This window comes from Furipterus horrens, unplaced genomic scaffold, assembly GCF_987537825.1.
Source record: "Furipterus horrens unplaced genomic scaffold, mFurHor1.1.pri manual_scaffold_5, whole genome shotgun sequence".
NCBI lineage: Eukaryota > Metazoa > Chordata > Mammalia > Chiroptera > Furipteridae > Furipterus > Furipterus horrens.
Window position 1 is genome coordinate 192,912,478 of NW_028327175.1, and position 23,974 is coordinate 192,936,451.

The 23,974-nt window shown below is 49.3% G+C and overlaps 1 protein-coding gene across 1 annotated transcript; it reads left to right on the plus strand.

The window, feature by feature from the left end:
* Nucleotides 1-1,135: 1,135 nt before the first annotated feature.
* Nucleotides 1,136-21,174, plus strand: LOC150010681 (pancreatic lipase-related protein 2-like). Its single transcript, XM_090278661.1, has 13 exons — nt 1,136-1,216; nt 1,490-1,538; nt 3,788-3,942; nt 5,765-5,890; nt 8,087-8,221; nt 8,941-9,052; nt 9,913-10,032; nt 11,261-11,380; nt 14,451-14,569; nt 15,124-15,253; nt 17,328-17,439; nt 18,543-18,710; nt 21,052-21,174. The coding sequence occupies exons 2-13, from the start codon at nt 1,490-1,492 to the stop codon at nt 21,113-21,115; spliced, it is 1,410 nt and encodes a 469-aa protein (XP_090134787.1). The 5' UTR covers nt 1,136-1,216; the 3' UTR covers nt 21,116-21,174.
* The last annotated feature ends 2,800 nt before the right edge of the window (nt 21,175-23,974 follow it).

The following is a 23,974-nucleotide window of genomic DNA, read 5'->3' on the forward strand; positions in this document are numbered from 1 at the left end:
TACCTATCAGGGGCCCCAGTGGCAAAGAGATGGTCCCCTCAAAGGCCTTATCCAAGGGACTCTTTACAGAGGCGTGGTCAGGGTTAAGGGAACCCACCAAGGGTCCTGGAGTACCCAGGGATTAGCTAGCAGCTCTGACATCCCCATGGCCTGAAGCCTGGAGGGAGGGAGCTGTCAGAAGAATCTGGAAGGAGCTGCAGCCTTGGGGGAGCTACCTGAGAGAAGCTGCCGTGCTCAGGAGGGAAGTGCAGACATTGCCCAACCGCAGCACAGAAGGGAGGGAGTCTGGGCAGAAATACTCTAACCAGTCCCTCCTCCCCTCCGATCTCCTGGAGTCGCTGAACCCAACCGTAAGGCCAAGGGTGAGTAGCACAGGGAGGCCACAGAATCATCCTCCAGGACACAGGAGCAGAAGGCAGGAGAGATCTGGAAGTTGTCCAGCTCACCAACCCCAGCTCCTTATCATGGCCTTTAGGGCGCAGTGTTACTGGGACCTTGTCCCCTTCCCTCTCTCCCCTTCACCTGGTGCTCAGAGCCCAGGCCGTCCGCTCAGCGGTAAAGGAAAGAAGCCACCTCCACCTTCTTATCTCCGGGCCGAGGTCCAGTCAGTGCAGCTCAGAAATCCTTTGAAAACAAACTATATTTTTTTCTAAGCAAACCTATATTCAAACGGTGTTTATTCTGTTCTCTCCCTGTCATCAGAGTTGCTTTGTTTTTATTCTCTGGCCGGGTTCTTTGGAGGGCTGCTCTCCACCCCCACCCCCACCCCACCCCCGAAGTAGAGGAGACAAGCGTCGTCCTAAGCAGGCACGTCCCAGGAGCAGCAGACCTTCAGACGCCCCATTTCTGCCAGTCCCTGCAGGGCAACAAGACGGGCTTGGGAGCGTGTTTCCGAAGCGATTGTGAACGGGTTTGATGCTGCCCTGGGGAACACAATCTTTTGGCAACTGAACCTGTAACTGCAGATTAACAGGGGCCTTGCTTATCCCCAAAGTCCGTTTTTCTTTCCTCTAACCGCACTTGGTAAACAGCCCTGCTCCCGGGCTGAGCTGGCTGTATGTGTTTATGATAACCTAGGTTCAAAGCGCACATATCTGTCCTCCGTGTCCTTTCCTCTGAGGAGTCCAAAGGATAAAGCCTGGTTATAAAAGGCCCCGGCCGGCCTGCGGGCTGAGTGGAGGCCTGGTGTCGCACAGTGAGTCTCAGCTCTGCACAGGTAGGGAGCTCGGCGGGACAGGGGCTGCCCCAAAGCGGGGAAGCCACGCACCGGGGAGACCCCGAGCTGGGGTCCTACAGAGGTGTCCCCCGACTACCTGTGTGTGAGGAGGGCCTTGGCCTCAGGGTCCCCACCTTGAGGGAAAGTCCGATGGGACCCAGGTGCTGAGCTGCTCTTGCACTCACTGTCCCCAGGGTGCTCCGGGCCACCTGCCCTGTCGGGCTCAGTGGCTGTCCTCACTGTGTGTTTGTGCCTGTGCTTTCATCCATGCAGATGCTGCCCTCCTGGATCGTCGGCCTTCTCCTGCTGGCCACAGTCAGAGGTGAGGATGCTGTCACTGTCCCCTCGGGGAGAGAGTGACCATGCCGGGCTGGCCTTTGGGTGGGGCAGTTAGAGGCATCATCAGCATCATTATCATCGTGACTAATAGCATTGGCATTATCTCAAGAAAAACAACAATCGCCACCATTCAGGGAGTGTTGGCACCGTGGCAGACACAGGGCAATGTGCTGGACACAGATGCACCCAGTCATCCATCGGTCCCGTTCCTCCTGCAAAGGCACTAGTGGCTGTGAGGGGGCAGCGGAGGTGGCATGCTGCTGGGCCTGGCAGGTGGAAGGTGGTGCTCTCGGCAGGCCCCCAATGCCCTCAGTCCCTTGAGCGGACAAGTACGTGTCACCCGGAGAACTCCTATCCCGCCGGGCCTGCCACATGTCCTGCCCCCTCCCCCTTCCCATCATTCCCCTCACAGTTACCATCTCTCTCTCTCAAGCTCCAGCCTGAATCGCCCCTCGGCACCCTTCTGCTGGGCTTCCCTCTGCACCACGGGCCCTCCCTCCTGTCTCCTTGGCTTGTCCTCAGCCCAGTCTTGGCCTTCCCTTCCATCCTGGCCATGTAGCAAGACTGGGGTCCTGAGAGCAGAGCCCACATGGGTCTGGCTGCTCCTCGGGCCTTTCTGACCCCCCATGGTCTCCTTTGCTCGTCTGCTGCCTCCCCCTGCCTTAAACGTGGGCATCCCCCAAAGGTGACTCCCAGGCACCCCCCTCATCCTCCTTTGCCTCTGGGCTTCCCCTTTGCCCCGCCCACCCCCCCATCCCAGGCAGCCCCACCAGGGACTCCCACTGCGTCTCAGACTCCCTTGTCCAGGCTTTGGCACCACTGCCCACCCTCCTCCCCCCGCCACTTCCTTCCCACTGTCATCCAGGATGGAACCCCTCTTCGTACTCAGACCCGCCACCGCTGCACTGCCTGCCTCACGCCCCCCTCCCAGGCTCTCCTGCCTCTGAGCTGCTCACACTTGACTCTCCCAAAACACCCTCATGGGGCACAAGTCCCCACCCCACTCACCAGCTCAGCACCCCCCGGCACCTCACCGCCGTGGCCTTCAAGCACCTGCATGTGCCAGTCAAGGCCATCGTGGTCCCTTCCCTGTTAGATTTTCCTTCATGCAGGGCAGGGCTTGTCCTGATTTGTCTCTCTGCCTCCTCAGTGTCTAGTAAACTTTCCAATTAAGCTTCCCCAGTTCAGATCCTGGCTCCACCGCCGGCTGTGATCTTGGGCAGCTTATCCTGTCTCTCTGTGCCTTGGTGTTCCCATCTGTAAAATGGAAGCGATTCCTTACTCATGGGCTGTTTGGGGGCTTAAAAGGGACCATACCCGTAAAGCACTAGTGTGGTATCTGGCACAGGGTAAACAACAAGTGTCAACTATTAGTTTTTGAGCAAATGGCCAACATCTGGCACCACCAGTTTAGGAGCTGGAGAAGCCTGAGAGAGAAGACCCCATTGAAATCCTCTGGGTGATCACGTCACCCCTCAGTGGCCACTACCTGTGAAAACATTTCTGCTGCAGGCTAGAGAAAGGACCCTCAGACTTGGATCAGGTGGTCTGGGTCTTCAGTTTCATGTATTGAGCCCCTACTATATACAGAATGATGTGACAATAAATCATCCCTGGTTAGGAAATGTACCTTTTCAAAAACCAACAGGGAAAATGTGAAATGACAGAGAATAAGCTGGGAGACAATGTGAGTAAAAGCGTGACCTGAAAACATGCAAATTGGACAATACCCATGAATGGCTGCTGTGTACATGGGCTGTGCTGGGTGCGGGACAGATGTCAGGACACACCAAGCGGCGTCACAGGCACTTGATAAATACTTGATGCTGGATGAATGCATGTGAAGGGGTTCTACATGGGGCTTCCTCGAAGGGGTGGTTTTAGTCCAGAAGAGTCCCAGGAATGCTCAGCCATTCCCCCACTGGCCTGATGGGGAGGGTTAATTAAACAGCATTAAACATGTGGTTCCCAGCACCCTACCCCCAGACCCTCTGACTCAGAATCTCTTAGGAAGGGGCTGGGAATGTGTACCTGCGACACACATGTTCAGCCCCAGCCCCGAGGTGATTCTTGTCACCATGACACTTGGGGAACGCTGAGAGCAAGGGAAAGCCCAGCATTGGCCTCTGCTGGCACCGGGCTGCACCCTAACGCATCGTCCTAGGGCTGAGGTGACACGGCTCCTTTTCCAGAGCCTCACCAGTGCCATGCCTGCTGCTCTTCCTGTCCCAGGAAAGGAGATCTGCTATGGACCCCTCGGCTGCTTCTCCGATGAAAAACCATGGGCCGGGATCCTTCAGCGGCCCTTAAAGTTATTTCCCTGGTCTCCCAAGGACATCAACACCCAGTTTTTGCTGTTCACAAATGAGAATCCGAACAACTACCAAGTAAGAGCGAGCAGAAAGTGACTGCAGGGTTGGGGGAGGTGGCCACCCATCCTGGAGCCTTTGCGCAGTTGTCTAAGGAGCACTATGCTGCCATGGAACATTCCAGGGGCTGCTCCCTCAACAGGATCAGCCGCCGTTGCTCTCAGGGCCAGAAACTCCCGGTGAGATCTGTGGATGCCCAGCTCAGGAACTCACACATTCCACACACCTGTGCACAGAGCTTGTTGCATTAGAACCTTGATCCTGGGAGGAAGGGGCTGTGAGCAGCATGTGTGGAGGAAATCCAGGCCTGATGGGTCTGTCTTCTTCCTGCACTTGGCAGTGGAAGGAGAGAAGCTGCTCAGGGAATGAGCGTGGGGGGATGTAAATCCTTGCTGAGGAGCTAGACGACGGGTGGAGGAGAGGGGACATTTAACCACAAGAGCAAAAAGGTAGGGACCCTGGGAGCCATCTCTAGTTGCCAGAAGGCCTGCCAGGTGGACTCAGGACAGACTTCTTCCAGGTGCGTAGAAGGGACCTGGCTGGTGAAAGGGGCCTGTACAGACCCTGGCATGTGGGAGTCGGTTCTAATGTCCTACAGGCTTGTGCTTCTCCTCTCGGCTCCACTGAGTGGCATTCCCCCACCCACCCCCACCCCCGCTGCCCTTCACCTTTTCTGCTCCAGGGCCTTCCCCTACCATCTATAGGCCCCTTCTCAGGACGACATGTTAAATACATAAACTCAAATACATTGGGTTACAAAGGAAGCCAGTTCAATTGAAAAACAACTATCAGAACATTAGAAAAGATAAAATGTGATATAGTCATATAAGTGCTGCTTTATTATTATCTCACTAAATAACAAGACCTAGGGGTTGATCTAATAACTACTGTCACTTAAAATGGTAATGAGAATCAATGATTTTTTTAAATTTCTTTTTTAATTGTTGTTCTATTACAGTTGTCTCCTTTTCCCCTTTGCTCTCCCCTGCCCCGCCCACCTCCCCTCTCTCCCACAGTCAATCCCCACCCTGTTGTCCCTGTACAGGGGTCATTTATACATGTTCCTTGACTAGGCCCTTCCCCTTCTTTCCCCCTTTTCCCCCCGCCCCTCTCCCCCCTGGTCACTGTCAGTCTGTTCCTTGTTTACATGCCTCTGGTTCTATTGCGCTCATTTGTTTGCTTTGTTCATTCGTTTTCTGGATTAAGTGAGATTATATGATATTTGTCTTTTGCCATCTGGCTTATTTCACTTAGCATAATACTCTCAAGTTCCATCCATCCTATAGCAAAAGGTAGGAGTTCCTTCTTTCTCTCTGCTGCATAGTACTCCACTGTGTAAATGTACCACAGCTTTTTGACCCACTGATGGGCACTTGGGCTGCTTCCAGCACTTGGCTATTGTAAACAGTGCTGCTATCAACATAGGAGTGCCTAGGTTCTCTTGAGTTGGTGTTTCAGGATTCTTTGGGTATAATCCTAGCAATGGAATTGCTGGATCAAAAGGCAGTTCCATTTTTAGTTTTTTGAGAATCAATAACTTTTAAGATGTCTGCAACAACTGTAATGTGACATGAAAATATCTGTGACTTCTATTGGTGACAGTGTTGCTACAACCACTGCGGCTTGTTGCCCAATTTCATAATTAACAGAAATGCCAGAAAGTCCATGAACTTGGACTTTCTGGATTCTATCCCCAAACCCCAGGTTGGGCACTCCTGTTTTAGCCTGACCCAGCTTCAAGGGAGTTGAACCTGTGACCTCAGTCATACGAAAAATGACTCCAATAGGTTTATGGCTTGAAAGGGCCAACATCCAAATTCATCTTTTCTACTTCAACCAGCGGATCTCCTCTACGGACCTATCTACCATTGAGGCTTCGAACTTCCGACTGGACCGGAAGACACGCTTTATCATCCATGGCTTCATAGACAAGGGAGAGGAGAACTGGCTGACTGACATGTGCAAGGTAGGGGCCCACCTGCCTCACCTGAACACTCCCTGGTGAGACCAGCACCCAGCACACAGATTCAAACATGGCAGCTTCACTCCCCTGAGACTGGGCAAGGAGATACTCCAGAGACAGGTGGCACTTTTCTAAAAACACCCAGGAAATCCTGGGTGCTCACGAGCATCCATTGTCAAGTTCTCCCACCCATCAACTTCTAGCCAACCATCTTCTCTTGAGGCTGAAGAGACCCAGAGTCCAATCCAAAGGTCCCAGAAGCCCTGACTGCATGGTTCAGTGGGTTGAAGCATCCCATGCACCAAAAGGTGGCAGGTTCGATTCCTGGTCAGGGCACATACCCAGGTTGCAGGTTTGATTTCCAGTCAGGGTGCATGCAAGAAGCAGCCAATCATTTTTTAAAAATATTTTATTTATTTATTTTTAGAGCGAGGGCAAGTGAGGGAGAAAGAGGGGGAGACAAACATCAATGTGCAGTTGCCTCTTGCACACCCCCAACTGGGGACCTGGCCCACAATCCAAGCCTGTGCCCTGACTGGGAATTGAACCAGCAATCCTTTGGTTTGCAGTCCAGCACTCAATCCACTGAGCCACACTGGCCAGGGCCCAATCAATTTTTCCTTCTTACATTGATGTTTCTCTTCTCTCTTTCTCTCTCTCTCCCTCCCTCTTCCTCCTCTCTCTCTCAAATCAATAAACATATTCTCAGGTGAGAATTTTAAAAAATTTTCCAGAAGCAGAGACTACATCAAATTACCTGACATTTGTCTCTGATGGTTTATATAAATTCCTATATAACATTTTAAAAAAATTAAACTTTACCCTCTAAAGCCCTGATGTCTCAGAACTTTCTGTGATGGTGGAAATGTTTTGTGTCTTCACTGTCCAGGTCAAGAGCCACTAGCCAACTGTGCTTACTGAGCACTTGCCATGCAGCAAGTGTGACCAAAGAATTGAATTTTACATTTTATTAACTTTAATTAATTTTAAATAGCCACATGTGGCTAGTGGCCACGGTATTGGACAGCGCAGTTTTAAAGTTACCAAGAACATTAGTAATGAATTATTATCTGTAACATCTACTTTCCGAGCACTTTCTATGAGCGTGACACTTCCAATCAGTATTGTTCCCATTTTATAGATGAGGAAGTTAAGGCACCAAAAAATTCAATACTTGCCAGAGCTGAATCCAGAGGTAGAATGCAAAACCAGGTCTTCTGTCCATAAGATACCACAGTCTTTGTGTCTGCAGAGTTCATCTGTGGGAGGTACTCATGGGCATGACTTTTACCTTAGTCTGCACTGGGGTAGACCTCAAGTAGCTTCTTCCCATGGGTCATCTGAGGTTAGTGTGTTCACATGCACCCCCAAGTCCCAGAAGGAATCCATGTGAACCTGGAGCTGGGAGAGCCACGGGGGTGTGGTCCTTCACAATGCCCTGGCCTCCAACTAACCCCCCCCCGCCTCAATCCAAAGTGTGGTCTGGGGCACCCCCAAATGAACACAGGATCTGGAGTGGCCCTCTCTGACATTTATTTGGTCTCCTCAGGGGACCAGTATCTGTGCCTGAGCAGTACACTGTGGCCACACCACAGAATATACAGGATGCATGCATCCAGGAGCGCTGTAGCCTCTCTCAGCCTAAATCTTATCCGGTCCCTCAATACCTTGTATCTCCCACTGACACATTGCTGGGAACATAAAAGCAGCTTCCCTGCAGCTTCAACTACCTAGTACAAGAGTCAGGAAACTTCCACAAAGGGCCGGGTAGTAAATATCTTAGCATTTGCGGGTCATATAGTTTCAACTCAACTCTGTCGTACGTAGCTCAGAAACAGAGAGAGAGAATACGTACACAGATGGATGTGGCTGTGTTCCAATAAAACTTTATTTATAAGAGCAGGTGGGTTTGGCCCTCTGGTAATAGTTTGCTAAGCCCTGATCTAGTAAGTGATCTTTTTGATGTGGCTATGTCATTAGCCATGGGGGAGACCTTAGACAAGTCATTTACTCTATTCCAAGCCTCTGGGTCCCCATGAGTTGAGTGGGGATAAGATGCCCTGTTCCTCGTGATGTGGTGAGGATGAAGACAAGCTCTCACACCAGCTAGGTGCTTGATGGGCGTGAATTCCTATCTCTGGAGTGTACAACCTGTGCCTCTTAATATATTGGTTTCTCCCTCTTGTTTTTCTCCCCCAGAAAATGTTTAAAGTGGAGGAGGTGAACTGCGTCTGTGTGGATTGGAGACGTGGGGCCAGGACAGATTATACCCAAGCCGTCCATAACATCCGAGTCGTGGGAGCGGAGTTAGCTTTCTTAATACAAGGGCTTTCGGTAACACCCTGCCTGACCCACGTCCTGTAGGGCCCTCCCCAGAGAGGGGGGTAGGCAAGCACTCGGAGCACCCAGAGGCAGCCTGGGGACCAGTGGGCAGGGGCTATGCCTGGAAGCCTGGAAGCACAAAGGGGCTTTTCCTAAAATGAAGCCACAACCTTCTGCCCTCCCTAGATCTGGGGCAAATCTGGTGCCTGGGGCAAATGAACCACTTTGAGCCTCAGTTTCCCCCTTTGGAAACAAACTTTCCTTGCAGGCCGTTCTGGGGATTCTAGAGCAGGCTGGGCTCTCCAACAGTTCTCGGCGCAGAAGATGAGTCTTTATTCTCGGATAAGGGAAAGCCCCCGGCAGCCTCCTGGGAGGCCTGTCCGGAGCACCCAGAGCTGGGCCCCACTGCCCACGCTGTGGCAGACAGGCCCAAGCCCTGCGGGGAGGCGGGGAAGGCCCGCGGTGGGCGAGCACGGAAGCAGGTAGCGCGCTGTGCAGGCTCCGCTCAGGCGGCCTGCAGTTGACGCGGTGGCCGCTGGTCAGCACTGTTGGCCCGCGCACCAGCCAGCGCGGGGACTCGGAGACGGCGGCGGCCACGGGGCCAGGTCGCGCTGTCCTAGGCGGTCCTGGAGCCCGGGGTCGTTCCTCCCGAAACCTGCCCCCATCCCCGATCGGCGGCCTAGCGCATTCCCACCCCAGCGTGGGGGACCTGACGCGCCATCCTTCCGCAGACCGAGATGGGTTACGGCCTGGAGAACGTGCACATCATCGGCCACAGCCTGGGCGCGCACGCAGCCGCGGAGGCGGGCAGGAGGCTGGGGGGCCACGTGGGCAGGATCACAGGTAGGGGCCCCGGCGGTCCTGCGCGGGCGGGCGGTGGAAGCCCAGACACGTGCACTTCCCACGGCCAAGGGCGCCCCTACTGGTCCTCCGGGAACTGATTTTAGGGGCTGCCAGACTTAGAGTAAAAATTAATTGCCCATATATTTTCATGTGAATTACAAAATACGTGTATATGATTGTAGATAAAAAAGGAAAAAATATAACTAGCACATTAAACCCATAACTTCAGGATTAATATCGCTCGAGTACTGGCAGACTTAAAAAATTAAGTGGTTTTTTACCACAAATACTGTCTGCTGTGTCAAACAGAGGCAGAAAAGGGAAGTGCCTAGCTGACTTGCCATAGGAGGTACTCGGTAAATACTGAGAATGCATGAATGAATGAATGAATGAATCACTAGGCCAAATGAAAGCACACAGACATAGCCACGTTTGTACATAACTGTGCAGTTAATGAATGTCCCCTTTGCTCAGGGCGCTGTACTAGGCATTGGGTGAAGGATGAGGGGATTAACAGTTTATGTTTATGGAGAACTTTTTCTGTTTGCAAAGTTCGTTCTCTTACGTCTTTGCATGGGGTTTTCACAATAACCCCGTAAGGCAGGCTGCTCTTATTCCCACTTTCTGGATGAGGAAACCTGAAGCTCAGGGAGGACAGATGTTTGACCTTGAGTGGAACCTGGGCTAGAAGAATACAGGTCACTACGGCCTGTGTACCATTTTCCCTCCACCCTCTGCTTCTCTGAAGATGAGCTGGGCACAGCCCTGCTTCAGGCAGAAATCCCCGTGGATTTTGTGGGTGCAGGGGTTAGAGCCTGGTTTCTTAGACTGTGGCCTCACTGTCCACCTCCCCTGCTCAGGACTGGACCCCGCAGAACCATGCTTCCAGGGTACGCCCGAGGAGATCCGCCTGGACCCATCTGACGCCATGTTTGTGGATGTGATTCACACAGATGCTTCGCCCATAGTCCCTTCCCTGGGTGAGCTGTTCTCTCCACCTCTTGGGGACCAGGGCTGGAACTGGTGAGAGTAGGTCAGGGTGCTCCCACCCGCCTCCACACACACATATTGCAAGGGTGGTATGCAAAATGGTTAATACAGGAATAGCTTAGACACCAGCCGGTCAAAGTGGGTGCCGGCCACAAATAAGCAGCCAGTATCATGCCAGTGGTCTCACCTGTAGCCCGTGGAAGGTTGTTGCTCAGTCTTCAAATCCTGTGCCCTTCCCTAGTCTGCCACTTACCCAGAGTGGCAGATGCATTTATTATTGATGCTTGACCTATGCTTGCAAAATGCAAAGTTAATCTTTGAATTATTTACTTACTTCTTTTGTGAAAGCTTTGGTTATAGTTTGTGTCATTGGAGATTAAATATATTCCTTTATTTAATTCTAAAACAGAATGGGTGAATTGCTTTTGTTGTTTTTGTTGTTTTAGTTTAAATAAATTAAAATTTTTAAATAAATCAATAAAATAATGTAAAAGTAAATAATAAATAAAGTCAATGTTCTTTTTTCAATATTTTCTTATATAACCACTCATGAAACATGACAATAAAGAATGTTTTTAATAGTGATGATAATTACCATATGCTACATCCAACATTTTGTATATATTAGCTCATTAATCTTAGTATTGCCTACAGAGTGGGCAATATTATTATTATTTCATAGCTGAGGCAACTGAGGCTCAAAAAGCTTCAGTAATTACCCAAGATCACAGAGTGTGTAAATAGGTCCAGGATGTGATCAAAGGTCTGTGCGCTTAAAAAGCCAAAGTGCATCCAGCAATTATGCTGGGCTCTCAGTATAACAATGTAATGTTATGTGGTCTCAATACAACAATATAACATAGAACTCAAATTTTTAAAATGAATAAAGTAATAGAAGTTGGACCAGGCCTGATATGTGTCTGCTGATGCATAATGGGATCAGGGTATATCACTGTTGTTCAGGGCCCCCCAGATGGATGGACAGACAGAGACACATACAGATATGCATGTGTGCGTGCTCACTTCCTCTGCTCTCTCCTCCCTTCCTGTCTTGCCAAGGGTGCACCTTTGAGACTGTTCTGTGAAGCCAGACAGGGTGGCTATGCTGTGGGGAGAATTTGCCCAGAAGACTCTTCCACTGGTTGGAAGGAGTTGGACAATCTCTATGGCCAGGACCTCGCCTTGAGAACACTTACCTCTCTGCTTCTAATGTTTCAGGTTTTGGAATGAGCCAAAAGGTGGGCCATCTGGATTTCTATCCAAACGGAGGAAAGCAGATGCCTGGGTGTCAGAAAAATATCCTTTCAACCATTGTTGATATAAACGGACTATGGGAAGGTATGTAAATTGGGAAAGCAGCTGCTCCACTTGGGGAGAAAGCGGGACGCGGGGTCTGGCCCTCGTAGTACCGAGTCTGCCACAACTGCTCCTTCTGTCCCAGGCGTTTTCACGGTGTCATGAGATCGTTACTCTGGTTGTCCCCATTTTATAGATGAAGAAACTACTGGATGAGAAAAGTTATAAAACTGCCCAAGGCCACCTTATATTGAAGCCCAATTTCTGGCTGCAAAGCCCCGACCTCATACCCCAGCCTGCGTCACGCCCCCCTTAACGGGAGGCTGAGAAATGAGCTGAGCAGGCACATTGGCACATACTCAGCTCTAGCCTTGGCCCCCCCTCCCCCCATCCTACCTTCACTGCGTGCTTCTTAAAGGGCACATGCCAAGATTTGGAGGGCTTTGATTTTCTCGCCCTTTGCTGCTGTCAGGTGCTGGGACGGGAAAGGGACTGGGCCGGTAAGAAGACCAAGTGGGGGTGTGCTCTGTGGGTTTGGGAAGCACATGCCTGGCGGGGGAGGCCTGGAGGTCTGGGCAACAAGCCTTGTGTGTATTGATGTCATAAACATCCAAACCTGTAGAGAATTGTTATGAGTTTATTTGAGCCAAACTGACAACAATTGCTGGGAAGTACAGTCTCAATGGACTGAGAAAATGCCCTGGAGAGTGGTGGTTTTTCAGCTTATTTTATACATTAGAATCAAAGGAGGAAGACATAAGGGGTTACATGAAATCTGTCGGTGGTAGATTAAGGGGGCAGGAGGAAGCAAACGGGGAAATCTCTAGAGCTGGATAAAAAGTAAAACAGCGAAACACATACTTCTTTTACATTGGTGGGTACAGAACAGTTGATGATCGACATTTACAGCACATGGGGCTGGTATTCGGGGAACAAGGTAACAATCAGGGGTTCTGTGGTCTGGCGCTCTTATGGTGGGGGATGCTCTGAGAGGTCTAGAAAAGATTGTCCTGACATTTTAAAGGTATGTTATCTTAGATGCAAAAAGAAAATAGTTTCACTTAAGGTAAAGATTGACCTTTGCCAGGAAAGCCACAGGCCTGGGACGTGACCACCCACATGAGCTGCTTTTAGTTAGGAAGTTTTATGTTCAGACCATCCTATGTGGCTACTGTCGGCCTCCGAGTTTGTAAGGCCCGCCACAAAGGTCTCCCCTGAGCTTGTCAGGTTCAGTATGTGGCCCCTTTGCCGTCCACATGTGTGTGTCATTAATCTGAGAGAGCGGGCTCAGCACCCCTAAAATATTAGGTGAATGAAAGCAACATCTCCATTAGCTGCCCTTGTCTGGCCTTTGCCCTGTTCCTTTGGCCTGTCCCTTGAGTCCAGGCTTCATCTCCTCCCTGAAAAAGGAGGCTTCGAGTCTGTGATCATTTCGTTTTAGTATTTAATTTTCTGAGCTGGGAGTTCCCCGAGACCAGGGAATATATCCTGTGCATCCCAGACACCCTAAAACCCTGCTCAGGGCCTGGCCCAAGGCAAGTGCTCAGTACAATTCAGTCAGCTGAGCTGAGTGGACTTCTGTGGCGTTTTGATATTCCATGTGCTTAATGTGAAAGAATAGAGTCGATAAAGCAAGAGCCAGCATCCGCCAGTGGCAAATGAAGCCTTTGACCTCCTCTCTGCGCAGCACCAGGTAACCCCAGGGCTGTTCCGCTGCCCGAAGGAACACCAGAGTCACAATGAGGGCTGCCCCCTCTCAGAAGCAACTGAGGGGGACACACATAATAGAAAAGAGCCCAGGTTTAATTAAAGAGGCAATTTAGAGTGAACAAGCCCATGCACACTGAGTGTGCTTCTATTATGTGGGCCTCTGAGTCACCCGGGCACAGGGCGCTGCGGAACAATGAAATCCACTAGCTCTGCTATTATGGGATCCCTGGGCAGCAATTTTGGATGAAAGAAACAATTAAGTTTGAAACAGGTTGTATCCTCGGTAATGAGCGTTGGTGTGGGGCACGAACCGGCTTGGCTGGAAGTCGCTGGACTGTGGGGCAGGCAGAGCTGTGGGCTGTGGCAAGCTAATCCCCCAGCACAAAGGGGCCCTGTCTTTTCTCCATGGGTGGTGGATGAAGCCCACCAGACCCCCCAGAAGTGGCCCCCAGGTATGTCTGGGGTCACTGTGGATCACGCCATGAAAAGTTCTGTACCAAGTAGCTGGAGAAACAAAACAAACAATTTTGCAAATGAGGACTTTGGTTTAAAGAAAAAGGTGGTAAATAAAATGCAGTGAAAGAGTGGCCAGACAGCCATGATGACCTTGATCTCCACTGCTTTTACCTTGTGCCTGGAACTGTAAGGAGGAGGAATGTCTCAGCCCGAGCCCATAGGCCAGAAAAGCTTGGTTCATGCAAAAGGCCTGCGGGTGAGGTCTGCAGTTCTCCCACTGTGGCCCTCCAGCGGAACGTGGGTGGCCTTCACAGTGACGGGTTTTAAAATGGGAATGTACAGCTATCATTTAAGCATGAAAACGTTTTTATGTAGAAGTCAAAATGCTGACTTCTGATGAAAAATCAGAAGACGAAACAATTTGGGCCTTAACATTCAACAACAGGCTGACCAATGGAGGAGTCCTTTTTCAAACTATTGCTATTCTCTCTCCTTCTCTTTCTCTCTCTCTCTCCCTCCCTCCCTCCCTCCCCCTTCCCTCTCTCTCTCCTCTCTGTACATAATTTTTCTCACCCCACCCCGGCCCTCATCATTCACTTATGCCTGATGCCTGGCCCCTGGAGGGTTGGACAAACATGCTAGGTAGACCTTGTCACTCCCCAGCACTTGCCTAAGCCTGAGTAGGTCCTCCTCCTCAGCAAATGGGAGCATGGTGGGGAGACAAAAGTGACTCTAGCCAAACGCCATTGTTAAACAAGTCCCTGAATTTCCTACTTGTCCCTATCTATGTCCGAGTCAACGACAGAAACTTTAAATGGTAACCAAGGCATTCAGGAGTGCCGACCCTCATCTGTGAAATGTGGTGGCGATTCCATACTCGGACAGAGTGGGTCAAGCTTCACACGTGAAATGCTCCTGTGAGCTCCTATGGCTTTTGCTTCCCCAGGAACCCGAGACTTTGTAGCCTGCAATCACCTGAGAAGCTACAAGTATTACGCAAGCAGCATCCTCAACCCCAACGGCTTCCTGGGCTACCCGTGTGCATCCTACGATGAGTTTCAGGAGGTAGGTCACACCAGGAACCTGGGGGAGATGTTGCTGGTGGCTCTGTTGTTGTTGGTTTTACCCCTGTGGCTTGGAACAGCACAGAGATGTAACTCCACAGCTAATAAGAGCAGGTACTGATAATGCTGAGTCTCATGGAGCATTCTTCCCTCCAGAAGCAGGGTGGGCAGGAGGCAGATGGCACAGACGTGACTGTGCTGGGCCGCTCCTAGATCCCCAACTTCCCATTCTGAGAAATTCTCGAAGGATGCATGGATGGCATGGGGAAGATGAATGCGTGAATGCATTATTCAGTGGAGGGAGGGTAGGATGGGTGGATGGATGGATGGATGAATGGATGGATGGAAAGATGGATGGATGGATGTGTGTGTGGATAGATGGACAGATGGGTGGATGGAAAGGTGGTGAGGTAGATGAGAGGCTGGATGAGGGATGGGTGGATGGATGGATGGATGGATAGATTGATGGATGGGAAGATGAACTGATCAGTTGGGTTAATGAGTGATTGAGTCAAAGGTCTACCACTCACAGAGAAATTATCTTTTTTCCACTAGAGTAACTGTTTCCCTTGTCCAGCTGGTGGATGTCCCAAAATGGGGCACTATGCTGACCAATTTCAGGAGAAAACCAGTGCTGTGGGACAAACGTTTTTCCTGAACACAGGAGAGAGTGGTAATTTTACCAGTAAGTTTCCATGTTACCCATTGAAAAGTTGTGAATAATTTTACAAGGTATATCAACCTTATTGGTTAGGACCCCTGGTAGCAATTGACAGAAACTCAAGTCCAACCAGCTTAAGCTATAATGGAAGGACAGTAGAATGGCACTTGTCCTGGGTCTCGTGTTCAGCGAGTGGCCCAGCCTGGGTCACACATCCACCCTATCCTGTGGCAGGAAGGATGGATGGATCCATTAACAGAAGAAGGCAAGATGGGCCAAAGTCACTGTAACTCAAAAGGTCACCCCATGATTATCCACCACCCTCGTCCCCCCATATACACAACAGGAGCATGCTGTGTTTTTGTTGTTGTTTTGTTACTTAAAAAGTAGAAGATAGTAAAATCAGCAAGATTCATGTGTTATAAGTAATATTACATGGTGCTGAATAGAAGAGCAGTTATTTTCCAAGGGAGTTTTAAATTTTAAAAATCATATGACCCTTTACAAAACACTTTTTACACACAGTATATCATGTAATCTTCATAATAGTCACATGGAAGATAACAGTTTGGAGGCATCTATGAAGGCTTACATACATTTTGCTTTAACCCAGACCATACCTTAGGAAAATCCTTGCATGTGTGTAGAAGGTATGCTGAAGGGTGTTCGTTGCAGCCTTATTTTTAATGCCAGAAGACTACAGGAAGAAATCTAGATGTCTACCAATTGTTAAACAACCAAATGCTGCATATAACCATTAAAAGAAGGAGAGAGAAAACCTCTAAGGTCTATTAAGTGAAAAAGCAAATAGCAAAACAACATGTACTATATCATATACCAGTCAGGGTCCCTACAGGAGACAAGACTCATCCAATTGCTTCCCATGAGGAGCCCTCATGGCAGGGCCTGCTTTTGGAGGCGTGAACAGGGCGAAAAGAACAAACCAGGGATGCTGAGGCACCCAGGATCTAGTGGCCATGGGGCCCCCGGAATGGGGTGCCATTGGAGAGGAAGCAAGTTACTGCCAGACACCTGGTACTCGAACAAGGATGGTGCCAGGGAACAAATACCCCCCATCCCCCTCCTCCTTCCTTCTGACCCCCCATGCAAGCCTCTTATGGGCTGAACCCAACAGAAAGCCCATGGCGAGGATCGCCGGTGAGGCCCATCTTCTGGAGCACGGGACCGGACAGAGAAGGGCAGCGAATCTGTCTGGCATGGGGATGGGGAAGAGAACAGATATAATAGTGCGTGCTATCTACAGAAGGGAGAGAAGCCTGTAGTTTTTATATATTCGTATATGTGTGTGTAAATGCTCATAGAACGCTCTAGGTTGGGGTACTCCAACCTTGGCTCTGTTGACATTGGGGATTGGGTGATTTGTTATTGCAGGGTGAGGGGTGCTGTCCAGTGCATTGCAGTACGTTTAGCAAATCCATGACCTCTACCCGACAGATGCCACTAGCCCTCCACCCACCCATCCCATCCCCCTGGTGTGACAATCGACAATGTCTCCGGACAGTGCCCAATGTCTTTGAGAAGTAAAATTGCCCCCTGGACTTATTAAGTATAGAGACCAAACTGGTGATTTCAGGGAAGCTCCTGAGACAGAGGACAGGCAGACGCGGTACTGATGAAGGGTTTATTTTATTATTTTAAAATGTATCTGGGTTGATTTTCCACGGAGAATATGTCTGCTGCATGGGAAAATAACAAACATTAACATTAAAAATAGAGAAGAGTCAGTGATTTATCCAAATGTCGGAGCCACAGACATCTCCCTGTCCCTGTGGCCCTTCCGGTGGAGTGATGTGCGTGTACCACGGGTACATACGTGGAGTAACCAGCTGCCCTCCATCCATCAGCACACACACACGGCAGGATTGGCAAGAGATAGCGCTGAACCGTAATGTTTACCTCCTCCCAAGTCCCTCACTGCCCCCTGGGACCCTGACTTCATTGAAGGAAACACTTGGTCACATTCCCCCTTCACTCACACTCACAGGGATTCAGAGCTTCAAACAGGAATGGCTTCCATGGGGCCACTTTATCCAACAAGGTCAGTCATTGAACGGGTTGTACTTCTTTCTGTGAACAGGTTGGAGATACAGGGTGTCCGTCACGCTGGCTGGGAAAAAGAAAGTGAGCGGGTACATCAGGATCGCTTTATATGGCAGTAATGGAAACTCAAAGCAGTATGAAATTTTCAAGTAAGTTTAATAGTAAAGTGAAATGACCATGTCCTCCATAACATATTATTCATATGGGTATAAACTGCTTCATAAATCCAGCCATCTATTATACAGAGCCATGGAATCCTAGACTGTTAGCTCTGGAAGGAAGCCTTAGCATCTAGTTCAGTCATCCCATATGAGAAGAATGAGGCCCAGACAAGAATTCACTATTTCATTTTGGTTTTCTTCACTTTTATTTATTGGTTTTGAGAGAGGAAAGGAGGGAGAGAGAGAGAGAGAGAGAGATACCAAGATTTCAATTTGTTGTTCCACTTATTTTACACATCCATTGATTGATTCTTTTATGTGCCCTGACCAGGGATGGAACCTGCCACCTTGGCGTATTGGGATGATGCTCTAACCAACTGAGCTACTCAGCCAGGGCCAGAACTCACTATGTGAAATGCTAACTCCTTTTGCATTGTCAATCATTGCTTCCTTCCTGCTTAGGTTTTATGACTATCACAGTTGTGTTAGACAAGGCACATTTATATGGCCACTCCTCCCCATCCAGCACACACCCTCCATCCCCCACACCGCTGCACGTGAAGCCTGAAGCCAGCTTCTTGTTGCTGCGGCAGCCTCAGCACCCAGCTTCTGAGGGGCATACGAGCTGCTTGGTAAAACCGTGTTTGGTGAATGCATAATTGTGCTGTAAAATTAGATTCCATTTTTTGCACTAACTTTGCATAATAATTTTCATGTTAAGTTAAAGCACTTTGACAACCTCTTATGCGACATGTGAGATGCCCACAAATGACCTCTGCTGAACCACACGCATCCTTAAGCGTAAGACGTAATGAGTCCGGCAGTGAACTTAGAGTTCACATCCCACCCCAAAGATTTGACTACCCTCAGGGTACCAATTAAGACAGTGGAAATGTAGAGTCCAGTATCTTTTAAAGGTGTGTTCTTCACAAATACATCTGTGTTTTAGCAGTCCCCGGAGGTGATGAAGTCATTCAAGGTATTTGCAGAAAACCCACACCAGCGGCCACTGTTTGGAGACACAACAGGGGACTGTCATTGCAGGTGTTCGTATAGCCAACGGATGTAACATTTTATGTCTCTGTGTTTAGAGGATCCCTCAAACCAGATGCCAGCCATACACGTGACGTTGATGTGAACCTCAATGTTGGAAAAATCCAGAAGGTTAAGTTCCTCTGGAACAACCACGTGATAAATCCCTTCCGGCCCAAACTGGGGGCTTCCCAAATCACAGTGCAGTGTGGTGAAGATGGGACTGAGTGCGTATCTTTTATCCCCCTAAGTCTTGTTTCTATATTTTCCTCTCAGTCTATCTATGCGTACATACAACATACATGCATACATGCATGCATACATTCAGTCACCCAGCCGCCCATCTATGTATCCATCTACCCATGCATTCATTCATCCCCTTCTTCTCATCCACTTAACCACTCACCTTCCCACTTAGCCACCCAGCCATTCATTTACCCCACTATCCATCTCAGCTGCCCATCTGATTTACTTTGAAAAATCAAACATCATTTTCCTTAAGCCAGACACAACTTGGCAGGAGCAAGGCATCAGTTCTAAGGCATAGATTCAAGAAACAAGCAACTCTGATTTTTTTTTTTTTCCTTGCACAAGGAAACCACCCGGGCAGTAGTGGTAGGAAATCTCTGAGTTAATTTCCATTGGGGTGCATCTATTAACACAGATTGTTTTGTTTGGAGACTCTGGCATGAGAGGAATATAGACTGTGTTAGGATCTAGCTCCCCGTGGCAGCTCTTCTGTTTCTGAAGGAATAGAATCTCCCTTGGTAAGAGGGAAAGAACATAGCAGTGTTCAAAATGTGGGAAGAAAGAAGGCTACCTTCAAAGAAGGTAACAGGAAATAACGGGATGTTAGCATCTGAAGGAAACTTGGAGATCCCCTTTCAAATGCTCTCCTTTTAAGATAAGGAGAATGAGATTCAGAGAGTCAAGTGACTTGTCTAAGACCACCCAGGGAAGCGAGAGGAATATTGAGCTTCAGATTGTTTTCAAAAACACACGCCAACCCCTTGCTCAGCTGTGTGACTTAGCTGTGCTGACTATTCATGGTCATATTCCCGATCCCCAGGCCCATCGTTGGAAGGATCAGACGTCACTGCGGCTGTGCCATTGCTTTGTAGACTCAGGAGCAGAGCCTGAGAGTGAGGCACAACCAGCCCTCTGAACTCCCATCCAGCCCTCTTTCCATTGTGCCTGTCCAGCTCACACAGCCAGCGGTGCAGTGAGGAGTCCCTTAGGCCTGGCTGTGGGCTGCATTGTGGCAATGTCTGGACCTCACCGTCTTTAGGTGGGGGTGGGGGTGGAGTTACTGTTTTCACATAGAGTACAACCCACACACTATCTACCCCAAACACCAAAGTCTCCACCCACCTAAGGGCTTCCTGGTTAAGGAGCTACATCCTGAAGCTGAGCCCTAAGGGAGGCTTGCTTAGCCAACGATCTGCTTATAGCCAAAGACACCTACAAGGAAAGGAGGGGCCAGAGTGCCCTGCACCTCATGGCTGGGTGGTGGTCCCGACCTGACAAGCTCCACCTTCTTCAGGAGCGACATCCCTTTATGATCTTTTTTTTTCCCCCAACATCTTTATTGAGATATAGTTTTATACCACATGTTCACCCATTTAAAGTGTGTACTTTGGTGACTTTTAGTGTATTTCCAGAGTTGTGTAATCATTACTACAGTCAATTTGTAGAACATTTCACTGTCCCCTCCAAAACGACCCGTACCCATCAGCCATCACTCCTTGATCCCCAATTCCTTTTCTCCCACCCTAGGCAACCTGTCTTCTATTTCTGTAGATTTTCCTGTTCTGGACATTGCATATAAGTGGAGTCATATGACTTATAGTCCTTTCTGTCTGGCTTCTTTCACATAACATGATGTTTTCAAGATTCATCCATGTTGTAACATGTATCAGTACTTTATTTCTTTTGATTGCCAAGTAACATTCTATTATATGGCTACACCACATTTTATTTATCCATTTACCAGTTGATGCACATTAGGGTGATTTCCACTTTGGGGCTGTTATCAATAATGCTGCTGTGAATATTTATGTACAAGTTTTTGTGTGGACGTATGTTTTACTTTCTCTTGGGTATGTACCTAGGAGTGGAATTGCTAGGTTGTGCAGAAGCTCTATGTTCAACCTCTAGAAGAACTGCCTGGCTGTTTCCCTGTGGCTGCAGCATTTTCCACTCCCAGAAGCAATGTATGAGACAGGGCTTTAACTTGGGAAGGTCCCCTCTGGACAAGCTAGGGCTGCCCTGGCCCCTGAATTCATTGCCAGACCCAAAGCTGCAGGCTCACTGGAGACACCTTGGGTTTTGTAAATCCTTGATCTGACACAGCTGATTCCTTCTCAGCTTGTTAAAAGGTCACGGGAGGGGAGAACATTCTTTAAGGGGTTTTGCTTAGCGAGCATCACCTGGGCTCTGCCTGACGCAAGGAGAGCCTTTCAGTCAAAAAGACCTGAATTCCAGGGGCTGGCTAAATGCTGTTTACTTGTCTCAGGCCACATGTCCACAAGCTAACCAGCCTCATGCCGAACTTGTTTTCCTCCACAGGTATCATTTTTGTAGTCGTGACACCGTGAGAGAAGACGTTTTACAGTCTCTTTACCCTTGTTAAAAACGGGGTGCCCTCTTGTATCTTTGTGGTAATAAATTTTCAATGCTCTTGGGTTGACACTGAGGTGTGAATTTGACCTTCTCCATGTTCCGAAGTCACGTTCAGAAATGATTTTCGGGACCGGAGCCCCACTGGCTACAAGTAATGCCTGAAACCTCCCCCCACTGTCCTTTGCCTCCTTCTCTCTGAGAGCACTTTGTGTGGCCTGTTCTGATGAAGCCCATGAGGTTCCGTCCTGTTTGAGAAGCTCATCATTACTTCCACGTGCTGCCCACCCAGCTTTTACCATCCTAGGGTAGGGGGCTGACCCCACAGAACAGCAGCCAGTGCGTGCGGGTACCACTGAGCCCTTGCTATTGACATTAGACCAGCCTGTGTCGTGGAGGAAGGGCAGCTTAAACACAAAGCTAATAATACATGCACTTGGCACAAAATGCCAGTGATCCAGACGAGCGTTCTTCCACAAGGTACGTCATCCTCCATCCTGGCCCCCAGGTCTCTCAGCCCCCAGCCCACCGCCAAGGGACAGCTTGAGTTTTTCTCCAGAAATAGTCTACATACACATATGTGTGTGTGCATCTCACACAGCCAGCCCCACGCCGCCCCCTTTTTAAACAAATGGTAGCCGGCAACGCACACCATCCTTACCTTGCTTTTCACATTATCAATAAACTGGGTATTATCCTGTAACGGTACAGAAAGAGCTGCTTCGTTCTTCATAGAGCTTCGCAGATGCCACTGGCAGGCACATGGGCTGTGCCGATGGGCAGGTAAGCAGCCTCCAAAATGTTCCTACGGCAAATATGCACGCGTCTACTATCCTTTCACGGTGTGTGTGGAGCGTGGGCCTAGCCTGGCATCCGTCCACCCCAGCCTGGCCTCCCACCGACCCCGGCCGGCCGAGCAGGAGCGGAGCATTCACTGTTTATTTCTTAAAATCCAGAAATGGCTCCACTTAGCAAGTCCATGAAAGGCGTCGTGACAGCTGTGGCTGGAGCTGAGGGAAACCGGGGTTGACTCACCCACCGAGATCCCAAGAATGAGGGCGGGAGGTGCTCCCCTTCCCTTCAAGGGGACACCTCTGCTTCCTAGCAGGACGAAGAGCTGGAGCTCCATACCTTGGGATTTTTCTTTCATTCTTTTTCCCTTGTGTTTTCTACAATTCTTTTCCCTGAAGCACTGTATGGCATTTAAAATCTTGGCCTGGTGCAGTGAAATAGGTCCTTGCCCGAGAACTTCTCTGAGACTTCCTCGATCTCAGTAAAATTGCAGCCCTAGCTGCGTAACAGAATTCAGTGTGGGGCTTGAAAGAAAACCCCATGTCTGCGCTGTACCCTGAACCAATCGGAATTTCCAGGGTGCAGCCCAGCACCAGTATTTTTTAAAAATCTACGGGAGGTGTACAGCCAAGGTTGAGACCACCATGTGTGTTTTCCTTCTAAGCGTTTACATGACACTTTCTAATCCTAACTCTTCCTCATTCTCATCGTGTGGCATATAGGCTGGCCTCCACAGTGGGGTGAGGCTGACCTTGAACCCCGGCTTCCCCTTTTTACCTGTGCTACCGGGGCTGGCTACGTCACGTCTCCAACCTCCACACTTACCCCAAACTAAGGGTGGCCATGCCGATTAAATATGATAAAGATGCAAAGCGCTAATACAGTCCCTGTAACAGGACAAACAGCCCAGAAGTGAAGCAGGAAGGACGGGCGAGCCAGCGTTATTTTTTGAGAGTCACAGAGTCACCAACAACCAAGATTAAAGACAAGTGCAGCCTCAGAGATGGTATTTGAAGTGGACTTGACCTAGGACTGGTATTCAGGATACATGAAAGGAAGAAGAACCCAACAGAAAACTGGGCAAAGGGACATGCGCAGGCAAGGCACAAAGAGAAAAGTGAATAATAAATGAGATTCCCCTTCCCTAGTAATCAGGGGACTATAAACAAAAACAGCAACATGACATTCATACCCTTCAGATTGTCCAAAGTGTAACTTTAATGATAAAAAAATGAACAAAGGTCCATATGTAGCAGCGTGAGCAGATCCCCCAAATATCCTGTCCAGGGGAAAAGCAAGTGTCGGGAAGGCACCAGTTAGATACAGAAAATACTATTCGTATACACTTTTATTCACAAAATGCTGCAACTCACAGCCTGTGTCATATAAAATATCAAAACATAGACATGCAGAATCGTTCTTCATCAGGAATGCTATATGTTTTTCATCACAAAAGGATTTGGAGGGAATATGACCGAAGTTCATCTTTGCTCATTGAAGGTGGTGGATACAGTGGTGTGTGTCAATGCTGTTTTTATGTAGTTTTAGTGGTTTATACAAATTGGAGAAGAAAAGGAGGGGGTTCACACCATCCTGGATGCAGGACCCATGGCCGGTAGGAAGGACCGCTGGCGGGAGGTGACTGCATGGGTACCTCTGACCCCAAGATGCTCTCACGTCCATATTTGGATTCAAACTTGATTTATCTGTCCCTGTTGCCAGACACACAGCAAGAGCCTCCCTCTTTCTCCTGGGGACCTGTGTCTGTCCCATCAAAAACCTTCCTCTTCAGTCTGTGACAGTCTTGCCCCTTGTCATGCTGTCATCCCTGTACCAAATGGCACTACCCAGGGCCTGGGCAGCCCCCTGCTGGAGCCAGCTGAGACTACAGTGGCGTAGACAGCTTTGCGTCTTAGCATTTACCTGCCCACGCACAAACCATGTAATTCCACGCTATCTCGCTGAATCAAGACGCTGGCGGCGACATCGGGGTGACAGAAAGCCTGGGGTTAAAAACCAGGCACCTCTAGCGTACCTCCTCAGCCTCCCGTAGGGGAGACATAATGAATACTTTACAAAG

Bases quoted from the DNA above. Each gene is read 5' to 3' on its own strand.
- LOC150010681 (XM_090278661.1), top strand. From the start codon at position 1,490: ATGCTGCCCTCCTGGATCGTCGGCCTTCTCCTGCTGGCCACAGTCAGA. The intron at 11,381-14,450 runs GTATGTAAATTG...TTGCTTCCCCAG, and splicing joins TATAAACGGACTATGGGAAG to GAACCCGAGACTTTGTAGCC. The intron at 14,570-15,123 runs GTAGGTCACACC...TTTTTCCACTAG, and splicing joins CCTACGATGAGTTTCAGGAG to AGTAACTGTTTCCCTTGTCC.